The sequence below is a fragment of the Salvelinus alpinus genome, chromosome 2 (genome assembly GCF_045679555.1).
Source record: "Salvelinus alpinus chromosome 2, SLU_Salpinus.1, whole genome shotgun sequence".
NCBI lineage: Eukaryota > Metazoa > Chordata > Actinopteri > Salmoniformes > Salmonidae > Salvelinus > Salvelinus alpinus.
In genome coordinates, this window is record NC_092087.1 from 99,806,248 (window position 1) to 99,825,416 (window position 19,169).

General features: G+C 44.0%; 1 protein-coding gene across 1 annotated transcript; it reads left to right on the forward strand.

Annotated features, from left to right (window-relative positions):
• Positions 1 to 1,926: 1,926 nt before the first annotated feature.
• Positions 1,927 to 8,134, forward strand: LOC139545924 (zinc finger protein 420-like). The gene is made up of 3 exons (XM_071354170.1): positions 1,927 to 2,035; positions 2,989 to 3,562; positions 3,799 to 8,134. The coding sequence occupies exons 2-3, from the start codon at positions 3,047 to 3,049 to the stop codon at positions 5,893 to 5,895; spliced, it is 2,613 nt and encodes an 870-aa protein (XP_071210271.1). The 5' UTR covers positions 1,927 to 2,035; positions 2,989 to 3,046; the 3' UTR covers positions 5,896 to 8,134.
• Positions 8,135 to 19,169: the final 11,035 nt, after the last annotated feature.

Consider the following 19,169-nt stretch of genomic DNA (forward strand, 5'->3'; position numbering starts at 1 on the left):
TTTCTCTCCAACAGTAACAACACTGGTTGATCCTTTTCTATTCAGCAGTAACACCACTGGTTGATCCTTTTCTATTCATCAGTAACACCACTGGTTGATCCTTTTCTCTCCAGCAGTAACAACACTGGTTGATCCTTTTCTCTCCAGCAGTAACAACACTGGTTGATCCTTTTCTCTCCAGCAGTAACAACACTGGTTGATCCTTTTCTATTCAGCAGTAACAACACTGGTTGATCCTTCTCTATTCAACAGTAACAACACTGGTTGATCCTTCTCTATTCAACAGTAACACCACTGGTTGATCCTTTTCTCTCCAGCAGTAACAACACTGGTTGATCCTTTTCTATTCAGCAGTAACAACACTGGTTGATCCTTTTCTCTCCAGCAGTAACACCACTGGTTGCTTTCAATACAGAGTGTTTCCCGCCATTTTGAAATATTGTGCAATCAGAAAGCATTTTCACCAAAGAGAGAGAGAGACTGCGCTGCTTCAAAGATCTCTACTGAACCATCTGTGTGTGATAGAACCCGGGATGGATTCAACTTGAATGAAAAAGGCTACGAGAATATAAAGTTATTTTAAATTACAAACCGGGTATTTCGGGTCCTGGATGCTGATTGGCTGAAAGCCGTGGTATATCAGACTGTATATCACGGGTTCTAATTCTCTTAGTAACCAGTTTATGATATCAATAAGGTTGTGTTGAGGGTTTGTGGTATATGGCCAGTATACCACGGCTAATGGGTTTTCACAGAGGGAAGGAATTAAGAAAGAAAACACAAAATGGCACCCCATTTCCTGTCTAAGACACTGCTTTCGACCAGAGCCCTATGAGCACTGGCCTAAAGGAGTCCACTATATAGGGATTAGGTCGTTATTTCCTACAGACTCCCATATTGTATATTCATTGTTTTACTGGTGTTGACTTGAATCACATGATGCCTCGTGTTGTCTTTGTCATGTCCACCTAATAAACAGGTGATTGTTGATAACATGGTTTCAAAATCAATTCAAATCAAATGTTATTGGTTACATACACATGGTTATCAGATGTTATTGGTCACATACACATGGTTAGCAGATGTTATTGGTCACATACACACGGTTAGCAGATGTTATTGGTCACATACACACGGTTAGCAGATGTTATTGGTCACATACACATGGTTATCAGATGTTATTGCGAGTGTAGCGAAATGCCTGTGCTTCTAGTTCCGACAGTGCAGCAATATCTAACAAGTAATCTAACAATTCCACAACAAATACCTAATACACACAAATCTAAGTAAAGGAATGGAATAATAATGTGTACATATAAATATATGGATGAGCAATGTCAGAGCGGCATAGGCAAGATGCAATAGATAGTATAGAATACAGTATATACATACGAGATGAGTAATGCAAGATACGTAAACATTATTAAAGTGACTAGCAATCTATTTATTAAAGTGGCCAATGATTTCAAGTCAGTATGTTGGCAGCAGCCTCTCTGTGTTAGTGATAGCTGTTTAACAGTCTGATGGCCTTGAGATTGAAAAACATTTTCTGTCTCTCGGTCCCAGCTGTGATGCACCTGTACTGACCTCGCCTTCTGGATGATAGCGGGATGAACAGGCAGTGGCTCGGGTGGTTGTTGTCCTTGATGATCTTTTTGGCCTTTCTGTGACATCGGGTGCTGTAGGTGTCCTGGAGGGCAGGTAGTTTGCCCCCAGTGATGCGTTGTGCAGACCACACCACCCTCTGGAGAGCCCTGCGGTTATGAATGAGTGCAGGGTTAGTCGGAAGGGTGTTTTTAAAATATTTTATTTTACTATTTTCCCATTTTGTATCACAAAGTATCATGGATTTATATTAAAGTCCAGTTGGTGTCGGTAATGCAACATATTGGATGCCAACCGGCGTTAGATCCCAAAGAAGAAGAAGAAGCAGAATGCGACGTCATCGATCTGCTGCCAGTAGAATTGTGGTCAAAATGTAAACATCAGAAGGAAAATCACAGACTATATGATCAGAGTTATTAAAAGCAGCCAGGTATATTATAAATGCATATATAGACAATTTATATTCGCTTTGCAGATAGGCATAGTCAGCAATATAGCTGCTAGATGGCTAGGTCCACATGGGTAGCTAGCTAGGTTAGCACATGCTGATCTAGCTACGCTAACGTTTAGCTTGCTTTGTACACCGCTATCTAGCTACGCTAACGTTTAGCTGCTTTGTACACCACTATCTAGCTACGCTAACGTTTAGCTTGCTTTGTACACCGCTATCTAGCTACGCTAACGTTTAGCTTGCTTTGTACACCACTATCTAGCTACGCTAACGTTTAGCTTGCTTTGTACACCGCTATCTAGCTACGCTAACGTTTAGCTGCTTTGTACACCACTATCTAGCTACGCTAACGTTTAGCTGCTTTGTACACCGCTATCTAGCTACGCTAACGTTTAGCTGCTTTGTACACCGCTATCTAGCTACGCTAACGTTTAGCTGCTTTGTACACCGCTATCTAGCTACGCTAACGTTTAGCTGCTTTGTACACCGCTATCTAGCTACGCTAACGTTTAGCTGCTTTGTACACTGCTATCTAGCTACGCTAACGTTTAGCTGCTTTGTACACCGCTATCTAGCTACGCTAACGTTTAACTTGCTTTGTACACCGCTATCTAGCTAGATCTGTTATAGTGTTCATTGTATACTGTAATATGAGGTTTATTTTCCCAACTTTGCTACACGTTCAAGCTGTGAATGTGTATTTCCAGGATCTGTAAATCGATTGAACTGATTTGGGTCCCCTACACAACGTGAACAGAATAGCTAGCTAAGCTAAGTAGCCAACTAACTAGCTAAACGGCTAACAGAGCTATGGTCACGTTCCAGGCTTCTTTGTAGACGGCTGCCAGATCTCACAACGCCTGGTGACGTGTTTTAAATATCAGCTAATAATTACAGATGAGTGTTTTGATGTATAAATCTTTTTTTTACAGGTACTCTAAAGTCCTGCCATTGACTGCATTGTTGTTGTTGCCACACGAGCAGGACAATATGAATCCACTCAGTTCAGAGAAGGAAACGTTGATTGATGAAATTGAACAGAGTTTATTCACTTTAACTGTGGACAATTTACGTTACCTGTGTGAACGTCATGGCAACGATGGATTGGAAATTAAAGGGATGAATCATCGCTTATTAAGACGTAAAGTCATGGAGGAAATGTGGGACAATACGGAGTCAATGAAATCAGAGGAGCAGGGAATGTCTTGGTTACTCCGACTTAAAGAGGACATCAGGAGGATGCTGGAGGATGCTAGTGATGAGGAAATTAGTCCCAGCAAGTCCGATGATGATGATGATGCTGTAGACTATGAAGAAGAATGCGACAAAGAGGACAGCGATTGGTTGCCTAGCAATGGACTGAAGGCGGAACACTTGAGTTCCAGCCAATCCGATGATGACGCTGCAGACTGCGACAAAGACTGGGACGTGGAGGAAAATGATTGGTTGGCTAGCGATGGGCTGGAAGCAGAGTCAGATCCGGAGAGGCACACTCCAGAGCAGAGAGTAAGACACATGAGTATTTATTTTTCCAGTCATAAAAGTATTCCTTGTCCTCCTTCTATAAATGCATTGGAGGAGAAGATTCAAGGTTCATCCTCTTGGAATTTCTCCTCCAATGTTTTTTGAAAAGGAGTCAAAGTAACCAAGGGTGAGAGGAATCAAGGAAAGACTTTTGAGATCACCTTATGAGAGTATTACTCACGCTGATTAAGTCTGTCTCTTTTTTAAATGATTTCCAGGACAAGCCTCCCCCGCAACCCTCCCCTTTGTCAGAGTGCCCAGGTCGTGCCTCTCCCAGTAGTACCTTACTGCAGGGCCAGAAGAGGGTGTCCGTGCGACTAGTCGACTGCAGGAAAACACAGGGGCAGAGTGGCCATATAATACACAAGACATCACAGACAGGAGAGAAACCCCACAGCTCGTCTAATGCTGAACAACACAAAACCCTCTCAGGAGACAGTTCTAGCTCCCATATCTGTGATCACTGTGGGAAGAATTTTACCACAGCAAGAAGTCTACAACTACACATACAGAACCTGAAGAGATTCAGTGATACCGTCACTGCAGAAAAACCACACGTGTGCTCTGATTGCGGAAAGGGATTCTCTCAGGCCTACAGTCTTAAGATACATTGGAGAACTCATACTGGGGAGAAACCGTATGTTTGTTGTCAGTGTGGGAAGGGTTTCACTGAATCTGGAACCTTAAAGAGACACATCAGAACTCACACAGGTGAGAAACCTTTCCACTGCCCTCGTTGTGGGAAGGACTTTATTGAATCTGGAGGTTTGAAGAAACACATCAAAAGAGCTCACCCAGGAGAGGAGGTCGTTGTCCCTCAGAAGAGCGTCCATACAGGAGAGAAACCTTCCCATTTCTCCTCTGACGACTGTGGGATGAGCTTTGCTACCTCACGCGAACAGAGACTACAACGGAGAAAACACACAAGAGAGAAGCTTCGCAGCACGCCTGATGCTAAGCAACGTAAGGAACCCCTCTCAGGAGATGGCTCCCATATCTGTGATCATTGTGGGAAGAGTTTTATCACAGCAAGAAGTCTAAAGCTACACCTACAGTACCTGAAGAGATACAGAGATAACTTGACTGGAGAGAAACCACACGTGTGTTCTACATGCGGAAAGGGATTCAGTGAGGCTGGCAGTCTTAAGAGACACCTGAGAACTCATACTGGGGAGAAACCCTATGTCTGCCATCATTGTGGGAAGGACTACAATGATTCTGGAAACTTACAGAAACACATCAGAACCCACACAGGTGAGAAACCTTACCACTGCTTGGATTGTGGGAAGAATTTCCGTGTAAAAATAAGCCTGAAACATCACCAGGAAATTGTTCACACAGAACACCCTCACCGTTGTGGTCAATGTAAGAAGAGTTTCATAACTGCAGAAAGACTGGAATCACACATAAAAACACGACACCCGCCAAGTGATCCTCTGAAGAACCCACACGTGTGCTCTGAATGTGGAAGGGGATTCAGATATGCCGACAATCTTAAAATACACCTGAGAATCCATACTGGGGAGAAACCGTACGTCTGCCCTCGTTGCGGTAAGGATTTTACTCAATCTGGACTCTTACAGAGACACATGAGAACTCACACGGGAGAGAAACCCTATCACTGCTCAGTGTGCGGGATGAAGTTTCGTCATACAATCTCGCTAAAGCAGCACCACCTGAAGAACCACAAGGGGGAGACACTGGGTCCCGTCCGTATGCATCAAGGCCCTATTCCATGCCCCCACTGTGGGGAGAAGTTCTCTACCAAGGCTCTTCTAAAGGATCACCTGCAGAAGACCCACAACAGCAGAGTCCACTGCCCACAATGCGACAAGACTTTCTCCACTAAACGTAATTTACTAGTCCACCAGAGGAAACACACTGGAGAGAGGCCTTACCTTTGCCCTCAGTGTGGGAAGAGTTTCTCCCTGACAGGGAGTTTAAAACTTCATCTCCGGATTCATGCTGGTGAGAAGCCTTACCGCTGTACTTACTGTGACAAGAGCTTCACAAGTAAGAGCCACTGCACTCTTCACCTGCGAATCCACACTGGAGAGAAACCGTACCAATGCCCTGACTGCGGGAGGAGGTTTCGTGATGGGAATGTCCTGAAAAACCACCGGCGGACCCACACAGGAGAGAAACCGTTTCAGTGCCGCATGTGTGATAAAGCCTTCGCCCAGTTGAGCAGTCTGAAGAAACATCAGGAGACACACAGGCAAACTCCGCCTGTCTCTGTCCCAAGACTCCCTAATCCCTACCTACCACACAATCAGCATGTCCCTTATCCCTACCCACATCAGACTCCATTGTAACCTGGTTTACACCTGTCCAATCCCTTATAGATGTGTTTACTACTTCAAGGAGACAAGATGTGAAGGATGTGTTTTTTTAAAGGTGGGTATATTTGATGTTGTAATTGTTTTTAATGGAGACAGGTTAGAAGTAGAGGGGGAGACAGATGAGCAGGGAAGACAGGGAAGAGTAGATGCAGGGATTGAACTTTGGTCTCCAGTGGGGAGGCTGAGGCATACATAGAGCATCCAGCTGTGTTACCACAAGACTACAGGCTAGGTACTACAGCTGGGACATTAATAAACCCAAAACGATCTACAGCGAACATACCAATCACTTATTGCAGGGCGTTTTGCTCGGTCATTCATTACGATAAATAACCCTTATACTAGAACGTTTCAAATGAAACAAGCTTGTTAATATGGGTGATTGTTAATGGGACAATTCATGGCTAGAACCATCAAACTAGAAGTAGTATTTTTAAAAGGATAATTGATGAAAACTGTGGTGCACGTTGATGTTATAAACGTTTTGTTCTATATGTCGTTATCCACGTCAGTTCAAGCAATTAATGGCGATTATGGAGATTTGTGACCATATCGCCCGCAGCTCTACTGTGCATCTCTAAAGTATTGGAACAGAACCCTAGACTTAGAACCCCCGTCGAAACCCCGACCTATCACGCACCCTTTGGCCCTCACCTTTCCATGTTGACAGATCTAGAGGGAGGGATTTGGGACCAGGTGACTTGAGGGAATCAAAAGACAAACAGATGGAAATAGAACTCTAAAACTGAACAAAAAAAAGTCCTGTTTCTCCACCCTTTTCCAAGGAGTGGCACCGTCCCTGACGTGGATTTACAAGCATGGGATTGTTACAAGCATTGGCTGGAGAGAGCTTCCACCATTGTCAAATCCATATCGAGAATAGGAGAATCTCAATTCCTCGCGTCGGCTTCTCAAAACCCATTGGATGAGAAGGTCAGAGGTCCCCTCCGCTCTGACTTTCTTATCCAATGGGTTTTTGAGAAGGAGAGAGGACGCGAGGAATCAAAGGCAATTGAGATTCTCTCAAAGTGTGCAAATTTGCACACTTGTGGAGAATCGGGACACCCGCCCATGAAGTAGAACTCGATATAACTGACTTCCTCTCACTGGACCAATGGACAAAGTATTGGTTCAGGTGTGTTCTGATTCCAGGTTCTGAAAGGCTCGTCTACAAACATTCTAAATGACTCACCCTGGGTAGAATTCCACGGTGGTGCTTCCTGTATATATATTACTGGGAAAGGTATTGCACTTTTTCTGTTTCAAACATCTATTATTATACTCTGCTCACATTCTTGCCTCTGGGGGGTTTTTGTATTAACGGTTGACAGTTAAATCAAATTGTATTGTTTACAGCAGGTATAACAGATGCAGGGATATGTGAATGTGCTCCCTCAACGATACAGTACATATCAACAATAAGAGTCCAGTCTATAACACGTAGTAGTAGAGGTAGTATGGGTAGTAGAGGTAGTATGGGTAGTAGAGGTAGTATGGGTAGTAGTAGTAGAGGTATTATGGGTAGTAGAGGTAGTATGGGTAGTATGGGTAGTAGTAGTATGGGTAGTAGAGGTAGTATGGGTAGAAGAGGTAGTATGGGTAGTAGAGGTAGTATGGGTAGTAGAGGTAGTAGAGGTAGTATGGGTAGAAGAGGTAGTATGGGTAGTAGTAGAAGAGGTAGTATGGGTAGTAGCAGAAGAGGTAGTATGGGTAGTAGTAGAAGAGGTAGTATGGGTAGTAGTAGAAGAGTTAGTATGGGTAGTAGAGGTAGTATGGGTAGTAGTAGAAGAGGTAGTATGGGTAGTAGTAGAAGAGGTAGTATGGGTAGTAGTAGAAGAGGTAGTATGGGTAGTAGTAGAAGAGGTAGTATGGGTAGTAGTAGAAGAGGTAGTATGGGTAGTAGTAGAAGAGTTAGTATGGGTAGTAGTAGTAATAGACTGGATTTACACACATAACGTGGATCTAAAGATATGTTGTCCATTTTAAAGGGTGGTTTGCATTTAATATGTTGTCCATTTTAAAGGGTGGTTTGCATTTAGTATGTTGTCCATTTTAAAGGGTGGTTTGCATTTAATCTGTTGTCCATTTTAAAGGGTGGTTTGCATTTACAGCCGAACCTCAACCAGAGGTAATAAAATGGTGACAGTAAACACTGTTGTTGAAGTAATTCTTTACGACCAACAGAAGCTTTGTGCAGAAGGGCCGTAGTTTCCTTCTTATAAAATATATCAGGAACGAAACACGTAACAGACAGACGAACAAGTGGTGGGAAATATAACATGTCTGAAGAAGATGGCTTCTACCGGTCCTTATTTATTTGGTAAGAATCAAACAAAACAATGTTTGACAGATACATATGAAGAGTCGGGTGGTCGTGATTCATTTGGTAGGGACAGATACAGATGAAGAGTCAGGTGGTCGTGATTCATTTGGCAGGGACAGATACAGATGAAGAGTCAGGTGGTCGTGATTCATTTGGCAGAGACAGATACAGATGAAGAGTCAGGTGGTCGTGATTCATTTGGCAGGGACAGATACAGATGAAGAGTCGGGTGGTCGTGATTCATTTGGTAGGGACAGATACAGATGAAGAGTCAGGTAGTCATGATTCATTTGGCAGGGACAGATACAGATGAAGACTCAGGTGGTCGTGATTCATTTGGTAGGGACAGATACAGATGAAGAGTCAGGTGGTCGTGATTCATTTGGTAGGGACAGATACAGATGAAGAGTCAGGTGGTCGTGATTCATTTGGTAGGGACAGATACAGATGAAGAGTCAGGTGGTCGTGATTCATTTGGCAGGGACAGATACAGATGAAGAGTCGGGTGGTCGTGATTCATTTGGTAGGGACAGATACAGATGAAGAGTCAGGTAGTCATGATTCATTTGGCAGGGACAGATACAGATGAAGACTCAGGTGGTCGTGATTCATTTGGTAGGGACAGATACAGATGAAGAGTCAGGTGGTCGTGATTCATTTGGTAGGGACAGATACAGATGAAGAGTCAGGTGGTCGTGATTCATTTGGTAGGGACAGATACAGATGAAGAGTCAGGTGGTCGTGATTCATTTGGCAGGGACAGATACAGATGAAGAGTCGGGTGGTCGTGATTCATTTGGTAGGGACAGATACAGATGAAGAGTCAGGTGGTCGCGATTCATTTGGTAGGGACAGATACAGATGAAGAGTCAGGTGGTCGTGATTCATTTGGCAGGGACAGATACAGATGAAGAGTCAGGTAGTCATGATTCATTTGGCTGGGACAGATACAGATGAAGACTCAGGTGGTCGTGATTCATTTGGTAGGGACAGATACAGATGAAGAGTCAGGTGGTCGTGATTCATTTGGTAGGGACAGATACAGATGAAGAGTCAGGTGGTCGCGATTCATTTGGCAGGGACAGATGAAGAGTCAGGTGGTCGCGATTCATTTGGCAGGGACAGATACAGATGAAGAGTCAGGTGGTCGTGATTCATTTGGCAGGGACAGATACAGATGAAGAGTCGGGTGGTCGTGATTCATTTGGTAGGGACAGATACAGATGAAGAGTCAGGTGGTCGCGATTCATTTGGCAGGGACAGATACAGATGAAGAGTCAGGTGGTCGTGATTCATTTGGTAGGGACAGATACAGATGAAGAGTCAGGTAGTCATGATTCATTTGGCAGGGACAGATACAGATGAAGACTCAGGTGGTCGTGATTCATTTGGTAGGGACAGATACAGATGAAGAGTCAGGTGGTCGTGATTCATTTGGTAGGGACAGATACAGATGAAGAGTCAGGTGGTCGTGATTCATTTGGTAGGGACAGATACAGATGAAGAGTCAGGTGGTCGTGATTCATTTGGCAGGGACAGATACAGATGAAGAGTCAGGTGGTCGTGATTCATTTGGTAGGAACAGATACAGATGAAGAGTCAGGTAGTCATGATTCATTTGGCAGGGACAGATACAGATGAAGACTCAGGTGGTCGTGATTCATTTGGTAGGGACAGATACAGATGAAGAGTCAGGTGGTCGTGATTCATTTGGTAGGGACAGATACAGATGAAGACTCAGGTGGTCGTGATTCATTTGGTAGGGACAGATACAGATGAAGAGTCAGGTGGTCGTGATTCATTTGGCAGGGACAGATACAGATGAAGAGTCAGGTAGTCATGATTCATTTGGCAGGGACAGATACAGATGAAGACTCAGGTGGTCGTGATTCATTTGGTAGGGACAGATACAGATGAAGAGTCGGGTGGTCGTGATTCATTTGGTAGGGACAGATACAGATGAAGAGTCAGGTGGTCGCGATTCATTTGGCAGGGACAGATACAGATGAAGAGTCAGGTGGTCGTGATTCATTTGGTAGGGACAGATACAGATGAAGAGTCAGGTAGTCATGATTCATTTGGCAGGGACAGATACAGATGAAGACTCAGGTGGTCGTGATTCATTTGGTAGGGACAGATACAGATGAAGAGTCAGGTGGTCGTGATTCATTTGGTAGGGACAGATACAGATGAAGAGTCAGGTGGTCGTGATTCATTTGGTAGGGACAGATACAGATGAAGAGTCAGGTGGTCGTGATTCATTTGGCAGGGACAGATACAGATGAAGAGTCAGGTGGTCGTGATTCATTTGGTAGGAACAGATACAGATGAAGAGTCAGGTAGTCATGATTCATTTGGCAGGGACAGATACAGATGAAGACTCAGGTGGTCGTGATTCATTTGGTAGGGACAGATACAGATGAAGAGTCAGGTGGTCGTGATTCATTTGGTAGGGACAGATACAGATGAAGACTCAGGTGGTCGTGATTCATTTGGTAGGGACAGATACAGATGAAGAGTCAGGTGGTCGTGATTCATTTGGCAGGGACAGATACAGATGAAGAGTCAGGTAGTCATGATTCATTTGGCAGGGACAGATACAGATGAAGACTCAGGTGGTCGTGATTCATTTGGTAGGGACAGATACAGATGAAGAGTCAGGTGGTCGTGATTCATTTGGTAGGGACAGATACAGATGAAGAGTCAGGTAGTCATGATTCATTTGGCAGGGACAGATACAGATGAAGACTCAGGTGGTCGTGATTCATTTGGTAGGGACAGATACAGATGAAGAGTCAGGTGGTCGTGATTCATTTGGTAGGGACAGATACAGATGAAGAGTCAGGTGGTCGTGATTCATTTGGTAGGGACAGATACAGATGAAGAGTCAGGTGGTCGTGATTCATTTGGCAGGGACAGATACAGATGAAGAGTCAGGTGGTCGTGATTCATTTGGTAGGAACAGATACAGATGAAGAGTCAGGTAGTCATGATTCATTTGGCAGGGACAGATACAGATGAAGACTCAGGTGGTCGTGATTCATTTGGTAGGGACAGATACAGATGAAGAGTCAGGTGGTCGTGATTCATTTGGTAGGGACAGATACAGATGAAGACTCAGGTGGTCGTGATTCATTTGGTAGGGACAGATACAGATGAAGAGTCAGGTGGTCGTGATTCATTTGGTAGGGACAGATACAGATGAAGAGTCAGGTGGTCGTGATTCATTTGGCAGGGACAGATACAGATGAAGAGTCAGGTGGTCGTGATTCATTTGGTAGGAACAGATACAGATGAAGAGTCAGGTAGTCATGATTCATTTGGCAGGGACAGATACAGATGAAGACTCAGGTGGTCGTGATTCATTTGGTAGGGACAGATACAGATGAAGAGTCAGGTGGTCGTGATTCATTTGGTAGGGACAGATACAGATGAAGACTCAGGTGGTCGTGATTCATTTGGTAGGGACAGATACAGATGAAGAGTCAGGTGGTCGTGATTCATTTGGCAGGGACAGATACAGATGAAGAGTCAGGTGGTCGTGATTCATTTGGTAGGGACAGATACAGATGAAGAGTCAGGTGGTCGTGATTCATTTGGTAGGGACAGATACAGATGAAGAGTCAGGTGGTCGTGATTCATTTGGTAGGGACAGATACAGATGAAGAGTCAGGTAGTCATGATTCATTTGGTAGGGACAGATACAGATGAAGAGTCATTCTACTTAGCACACTCATTTACAGCATCAGTAGTTCTTTGGTCTTTTAAAATAAGAAAATAAAATAATAAACAATGAAAAACATGTTTGTGCTTCAGACATTTACAGAGGTATTCCTTTAAATTCCATTGTTTATGTCCTTTTATGTATCATAGGAAATGTAGTAAACCATATATGCAAGTGTAATTAATAACTTTACCATGCTCAAAGGTTGTTTTTTTTGTCATTGGAAAACCTTCCTGGTCTTTGTGGTTGAATCTGCGTTTGAAATTCACTGCTCGACTGAGGGACCTTACAGATAATTGTATGTGATGTGTATAGAGATGAGGTTGTCATTCACCAACCATGTTAAACACTATTATTGTACACAGAGTGAGTCCATGTGACTTATTACGCGACTTGTTAAGCACATTGTTACTCCTGAACTTATTTAGTCTTTCCATAACAAAGGGGCTGAATACTTATTGACTCAAGACATTTCAGCTTTTCATTTTTATTCATTTGTAAAAATGTGGAAAGCATAATTCCACTTTGAAAGTATGGGGTATTGTGTAGGCCAATGACAGAAAATATACATTTAATCCATTTTAATTCAGGCTTTAACACAACAAAATGTGGAATAAGTCAAGGGGTGAGAATACTTTCTGAAGGCTCTGTAACTCAAACCAGTCATGACTATGGATGGCTGAATTACTGTCGGACAGTAATAGCTGATTTATGCTTGATCCGTCGATGCTGTCCGGAGGATCTGTATGGAGGGTGTGACGCAATTGCGGAGCCTCCGGAGACGGAATCGAGCGACCCGCATCGCCGTGCGCCTCTCAAATGTTGTAACAATGCAGAGGGCTCCGTATAACTCCACATTGACATGATTGGTTGAAGGTAGGTGGGGGTGGGAGGTCATGTATAAACAAAAACACACTTCCTTGACAACTTCCTTAACAACAGCTTGGCGAAGCGCAAGAAGAATAGGTGGAGCTCCTCCTCATCACTCTGTTATTATTACATGTAGGTGGAGCTCCTCCTCATCACTCTGTTATTATTACATGTAGGTGGAGCTCCTCCTCACCACTCTGTTATTATTATTACATGTAGATGGAGCTCCTCCTCATCACTCTGTTATTATTATTACATGTAGGTGGAACTCCTCCTCACCACTCTGTTATTATTATTACATGTAGATGGAGCTCCTCCTCATCACTCTGTTATTATTATTACATGTAGGTGGAGCTCCTCCTCACCACTCTGTTATTATTACATGTAGGTGGAGCTCCTCCTCATCACTCTGTTATTATAACATGTAGGTGGAGCTCCTCCTCACCACTCTGTTATTATTATTACATGTAGGTGGAGCTCCTCCTCACCACTCTGTTATTATTATTACATGTAGGTGGAGCTCCTCCTCACCACTCTGTTATTATTACATGTAGGTGGAGCTCCTCCTCACCACTCTGTTATTATTACATGTAGGTGGAGCTCCTCCTCACCACTCTGTTATTATTATTACATGTAGGTGGAGCTCCTCCTCACCACTCTGTTATTATTACATGTAGGTGGAGCTCCTCCTCCTCACCACTCTGTTATTATTACATGTAGGTGGAGCTCCTCCTCACCACTCTGTTATTATTATTACATGTAGGTGGAGCTCCTCCTCACCACTCTGTTATTATTATTACATGTAGGTGGAGCTCCTCCTCACCACTCTGTTATTATTATTACATGTAGGTGGAGCTCCTCCTCACCACTCTGTTATTATTACATGTAGGTGGAGCTCCTCCTCCTCACCACTCTGTTATTATTACATGTAGGTGGAGCTCCTCCTCCTCACCACTCTGTTATTATTACATGTAGGTGGAGCTCCTCCTCACCACTCTGTTATTATTACATGTAGGTGGAGCTCCTCCTCACCACTGTTATTATAACATGTAGGTGGAGTTCCTCCTCATCACTCTGTTATTATAACATGTAGGTGGAGCTCCTCCTCACCACTCTGTTATTATTATTACATGTAGGTGGAGCTCCTCCTCACCACTCTGTTATTATTATTACATGTAGGTGGAGCTCCTCCTCACCACTCTGTTATTATTATTACATGTAGGTGGAGCTCCTCCTCACCACTCTGTTATTATTATTACATGTAGGTGGAGCTCCTCCTCACCACTCTGTTATTATTACATGTAGGTGGAGCTCCTCCTCCTCACCACTCTGTTATTATTACATGTAGGTGGAGCTCCTCCTCACCACTGTTATTATAACATGTAGGTGGAGTTCCTCCTCATCACTCTGTTATTATAACATGTAGGTGGAGCTCCTCCTCACCACTCTGTTATTATTATTACATGTAGGTGGAGCTCCTCCTCACCACTCTGTTATTATTACATGTAGGTGGAGCTCCTCCTCACCACTGTTATTATTATTACATGTAGGTGGAGCTCCTCCTCACCACTCTGTTATTATTACATGTAGGTGGAGCTCCTCCTCGCCACTCTGTTATTATTACATGTAGGTGGAGCTCCTCCTCACCACTCTGTTATTATTATTACATGTAGGTGGAGCTCCTCCTCACCACTGTTATTATTATTACATGTAGGTGGAGCTCCTCCTCATCACTCTGTTATTATTATTACATGTAGGTGGAGCTCCTCCTCACCACTCTGTTATTATAACATGTAGGTGGAGCTCCTCCTCACCACTGTTATTATTATTACATGTAGGTGGAGCTTCTCCTCACCATTCTGTTATTATTACATGTAGGTGGAGCTCCTCCTCCTCATCACTCTCTTATTATTACATGTAGGTGGAGCTCCTCCTCATCACTCTGTTATTATTATTACATGTAGGTGGAGCTCCTCCTCACCACTCTGTTATTATTATTACATGTAGGTGGAGCTCCTCCTCACCACTCTGTTATTATTACATGTAGGTGGAGCTCCTCCTCACCACTCTGTTATTATTACATGTAGGTGGAGCTCCTCCTCACCACTCTGTTATTATTATTACATGTAGGTGGAGCTCCTCCTCACCACTCTGTTATTATTACATGTAGGTGGAGCTCCTCCTCACCACTCTGTTATTATTACATGTAGGTGGAGCTCCTCCTCACCACTCTGTTATTATTACATGTAGGTGGAGCTCCTCCTCACCACTCTGTTATTATTATTACATGTAGGTGGAGCTCCTCCTCACCACTCTGTTATTATTATTACATGTAGGTGGAGCTCCTCCTCACCACTCTGTTATTATTATTACATGTAGGTGGAGCTCCTCCTCACCACTCTGTTATTATTACATGTAGGTGGAGCTCCTCCTCCTCACCACTCTGTTATTATTACATGTAGGTGGAGCTCCTCCTCCTCACCACTCTGTTATTATTACATGTAGGTGGAGCTCCTCCTCACCACTCTGTTATTATTACATGTAGGTGGAGCTCCTCCTCACCACTGTTATTATAACATGTAGGTGGAGTTCCTCCTCATCACTCTGTTATTATAACATGTAGGTGGAGCTCCTCCTCACCACTCTGTTATTATTATTACATGTAGGTGGAGCTCCTCCTCACCACTCTGTTATTATTATTACATGTAGGTGGAGCTCCTCCTCACCACTCTGTTATTATTATTACATGTAGGTGGAGCTCCTCCTCACCACTCTGTTATTATTACATGTAGGTGGAGCTCCTCCTCCTCACCACTCTGTTATTATTATTACATGTAGGTGGAGCTCCTCCTCACCACTCTGTTATTATTATTACATGTAGGTGGAGCTCCTCCTCACCACTCTGTTATTATTACATGTAGGTGGAGCTCCTCCTCACCACTCTGTTATTATTATTACATGTAGGTGGAGCTCCTCCTCACCACTCTGTTATTATTATTACATGTAGGTGGAGCTCCTCCTCACCACTCTGTTATTATTACATGTAGGTGGAGCTCCTCCTCCTCACCACTCTGTTATTATTACATGTAGGTGGAGCTCCTCCTCACCACTGTTATTATAACATGTAGGTGGAGTTCCTCCTCATCACTCTGTTATTATAACATGTAGGTGGAGCTCCTCCTCACCACTCTGTTATTATTATTACATGTAGGTGGAGCTCCTCCTCACCACTCTGTTATTATTACATGTAGGTGGAGCTCCTCCTCACCACTGTTATTATTATTACATGTAGGTGGAGCTCCTCCTCACCACTCTGTTATTATTACATGTAGGTGGAGCTCCTCCTCGCCACTCTGTTATTATTACATGTAGGTGGAGCTCCTCCTCACCACTCTGTTATTATTATTACATGTAGGTGGAGCTCCTCCTCACCACTGTTATTATTATTACATGTAGGTGGAGCTCCTCCTCATCACTCTGTTATTATTATTACATGTAGGTGGAGCTCCTCCTCACCACTCTGTTATTATAACATGTAGGTGGAGCTCCTCCTCACCACTCTGTTATTATAACATGTAGGTGGAGCTCCTCCTCACCACTGTTATTATTATTACATGTAGGTGGAGCTTCTCCTCACCATTCTGTTATTATTACATGTAGGTGGAGCTCCTCCTCCTCATCACTCTCTTATTATTACATGTAGGTGGAGCTCCTCCTCATCACTCTGTTATTATTATTACATGTAGGTGGAGCTCCTCCTCACCACTCTGTTATTATTATTACCTGTAGGTGGAGCTCCTCCTCACCACTCTGTTATTATTACATGTAGGTGGAGCTCCTCCTCACCACTCTGTTATTATTACATGTAGGTGGAGCTCCTCCTCACCACTCTGTTATTATTACATGTAGGTGGAGCTCCTCCTCACCACTCTGTTATTATTACATGTAGGTGGAGTTCCTCCTCACCACTCTGGTTTATTATTACATGTAGGTGGAGCTCCTCCTCACCACTCTGTTATTATTACATGTAGGTGGAGCTCCTCCTCACCACTCTGTTATTATTACATGTAGGTGGAGCTCCTCCTCACCACTCTGTTATTATTATTACATGTAGGTGGAGCTCCTCCTCACCACTGTTATTATTATTACATGTAGGTGGAGCTCCTCCTCATCACTCTGTTATTATTATTACATGTAGGTGGAGCTCCTCCTCACCACTCTGTTATTATAACATGTAGGTGGAGCTCCTCCTCACCACTGTTATTATTATTACATGTAGGTGGAGCTTCTCCTCACCATTCTGTTATTATTACATGTAGGTGGAGCTCCTCCTCCTCATCACTCTGTTATTATTACATGTAGGTGGAGCTCCTCCTCATCACTCTGTTATTATTATTACATGTAGGTGGAGCTCCTCCTCACCACTCTGTTATTATTATTACATGTAGGTGGAGCTCCTCCTCACCACTCTGTTATTATTACATGTAGGTGGAGCTCCTCCTCACCACTCTGTTATTATTACATGTAGGTGGAGCTCCTCCTCACCACTCTGTTATTATTATTACATGTAGGTGGAGCTCCTCCTCACCACTCTGTTATTATTACATGTAGGTGGAGCTCCTCCTCACCACTCTGTTATTATTACATGTAGGTGGAGCTCCTCCTCACCACTCTGTTATTATTACATGTAGGTGGAGCTCCTCCTCACCACTCTGTTATTATTACATGTAGGTGGAGCTCCTCCTCACCACTCTGTTATTATTATTACATGTAGGTGGAGCTCCTCCTCACCACTCTGTTATTATTACATGTAGGTGGAGCTCCTCCTCACCACTCTGTTATTATTACATGTAGGTGGAGCTCCTCCTCACCACTCTGTTATTATTACATGTAGGTGGAGCTCCTCCTCACCACTCTGTTATTATTACATGTAGGTGGAGCTCCTCCTCACCACTCTGTTATTATTACATGTAGGTGGAGCTCCTCCTCATCACTCTGTTATTATTATTACATGTAGGTGGAGCTCCTCCTCACCACTCTGTTATTATTACATGTAGGTGGAGCTTCTCCTCACCACTCTGTTATTATTACATGTAGGTGGAGCTCCTCCTCATCACTCTGTTATTATAACATGTAGGTGGAGCTCCTCCTCACCACTCTGTTATTATTATTACATGTAGGTGGAGCTCCACCTCATCACTCTGTTATTATTACATGTAGGTGGAGCTCCTCCTCACCACTCTGTTATTATAACATGTAGACCCTACTTTACTTTACTGACTTGATTGTCCCCGTGGGAAAATGTTGTTGCAGTGTAATGTACACGTTTAAAGTGGCGTTTAAATACAAAACAAATTGACAATACAACTTTCATAACAGTTACATACCAATAAAACTTGGCAGCTAAAAACTCAATATCAGCACATTCAAGTTTGAACCCCAAAAAACCATACAAATCTTTATGGATGGGAGCTGACGGATGGAGGGTCGTCTGAGAAACAGAACAGATGGTACTGAGAGCGGAGGAAGCTGACGGATGGAGGGTCGTCTGAGAAACAGAACAGATGGTACTGAGAGCGGAGGAAGCTGACGGATGGAGGGTCGTCTGAGAAACAGAACAGATGGTACTGAGAGCGGAGGAAGCTGACGGATGGAGGGTCGTCTGAGAAACAGAACAGATGGTACTGAGAGCGGAGGAAGCTGACGGATGGAGGGTCGTCTGAGAAACAGAACAGATGGTACTGGGAGCGGAGGAAGCTGACGGATGGAGGGTCGTCTGAGAAACAGAACAGATGGTACTGAGAGCGGAGGAAGCTGACGGATGGAGGGTCGTCTGAGAAACAGACCAGATGGTACTGGGAGCGGAGGAAGCTGACGGATGGAGGGTCGTCTGAGAAACAGAACAGATGGTACTGGGAGCGGAGGAAGCTGACGGATGGAGGGTCGTCTGAGAAACAGAACAGATGGTACTGAGAGCGGAGGAAGCTGACGGATGGAGGGTCGTCTGAGAAACAGACCAGATGGTACTGAGAGCGGAGGAAGCTGACGGATGGAGGGCCGTCTGAGAAACAGAACAGATGGTACTGAGAGCGGAGGAAGCTGACGGATGGAGGGTCGTCTGAGAAACAGAACAGATGGTACTGGGAGCGGAGGAAGCTGACGGATGGAGGGTCGTCTGAGAAACAGAACAGATGGTACTGAGAGCGGAGGAAGCTGACGGATGGAGGGTCGTCTGAGAAACAGAACAGATGGTACTGAGAGCGGAGGAAGCTGACGGATGGAGGGTCGTCTGAGAAACAGAACAGATGGTACTGGGAGCGGAGGAAGCTG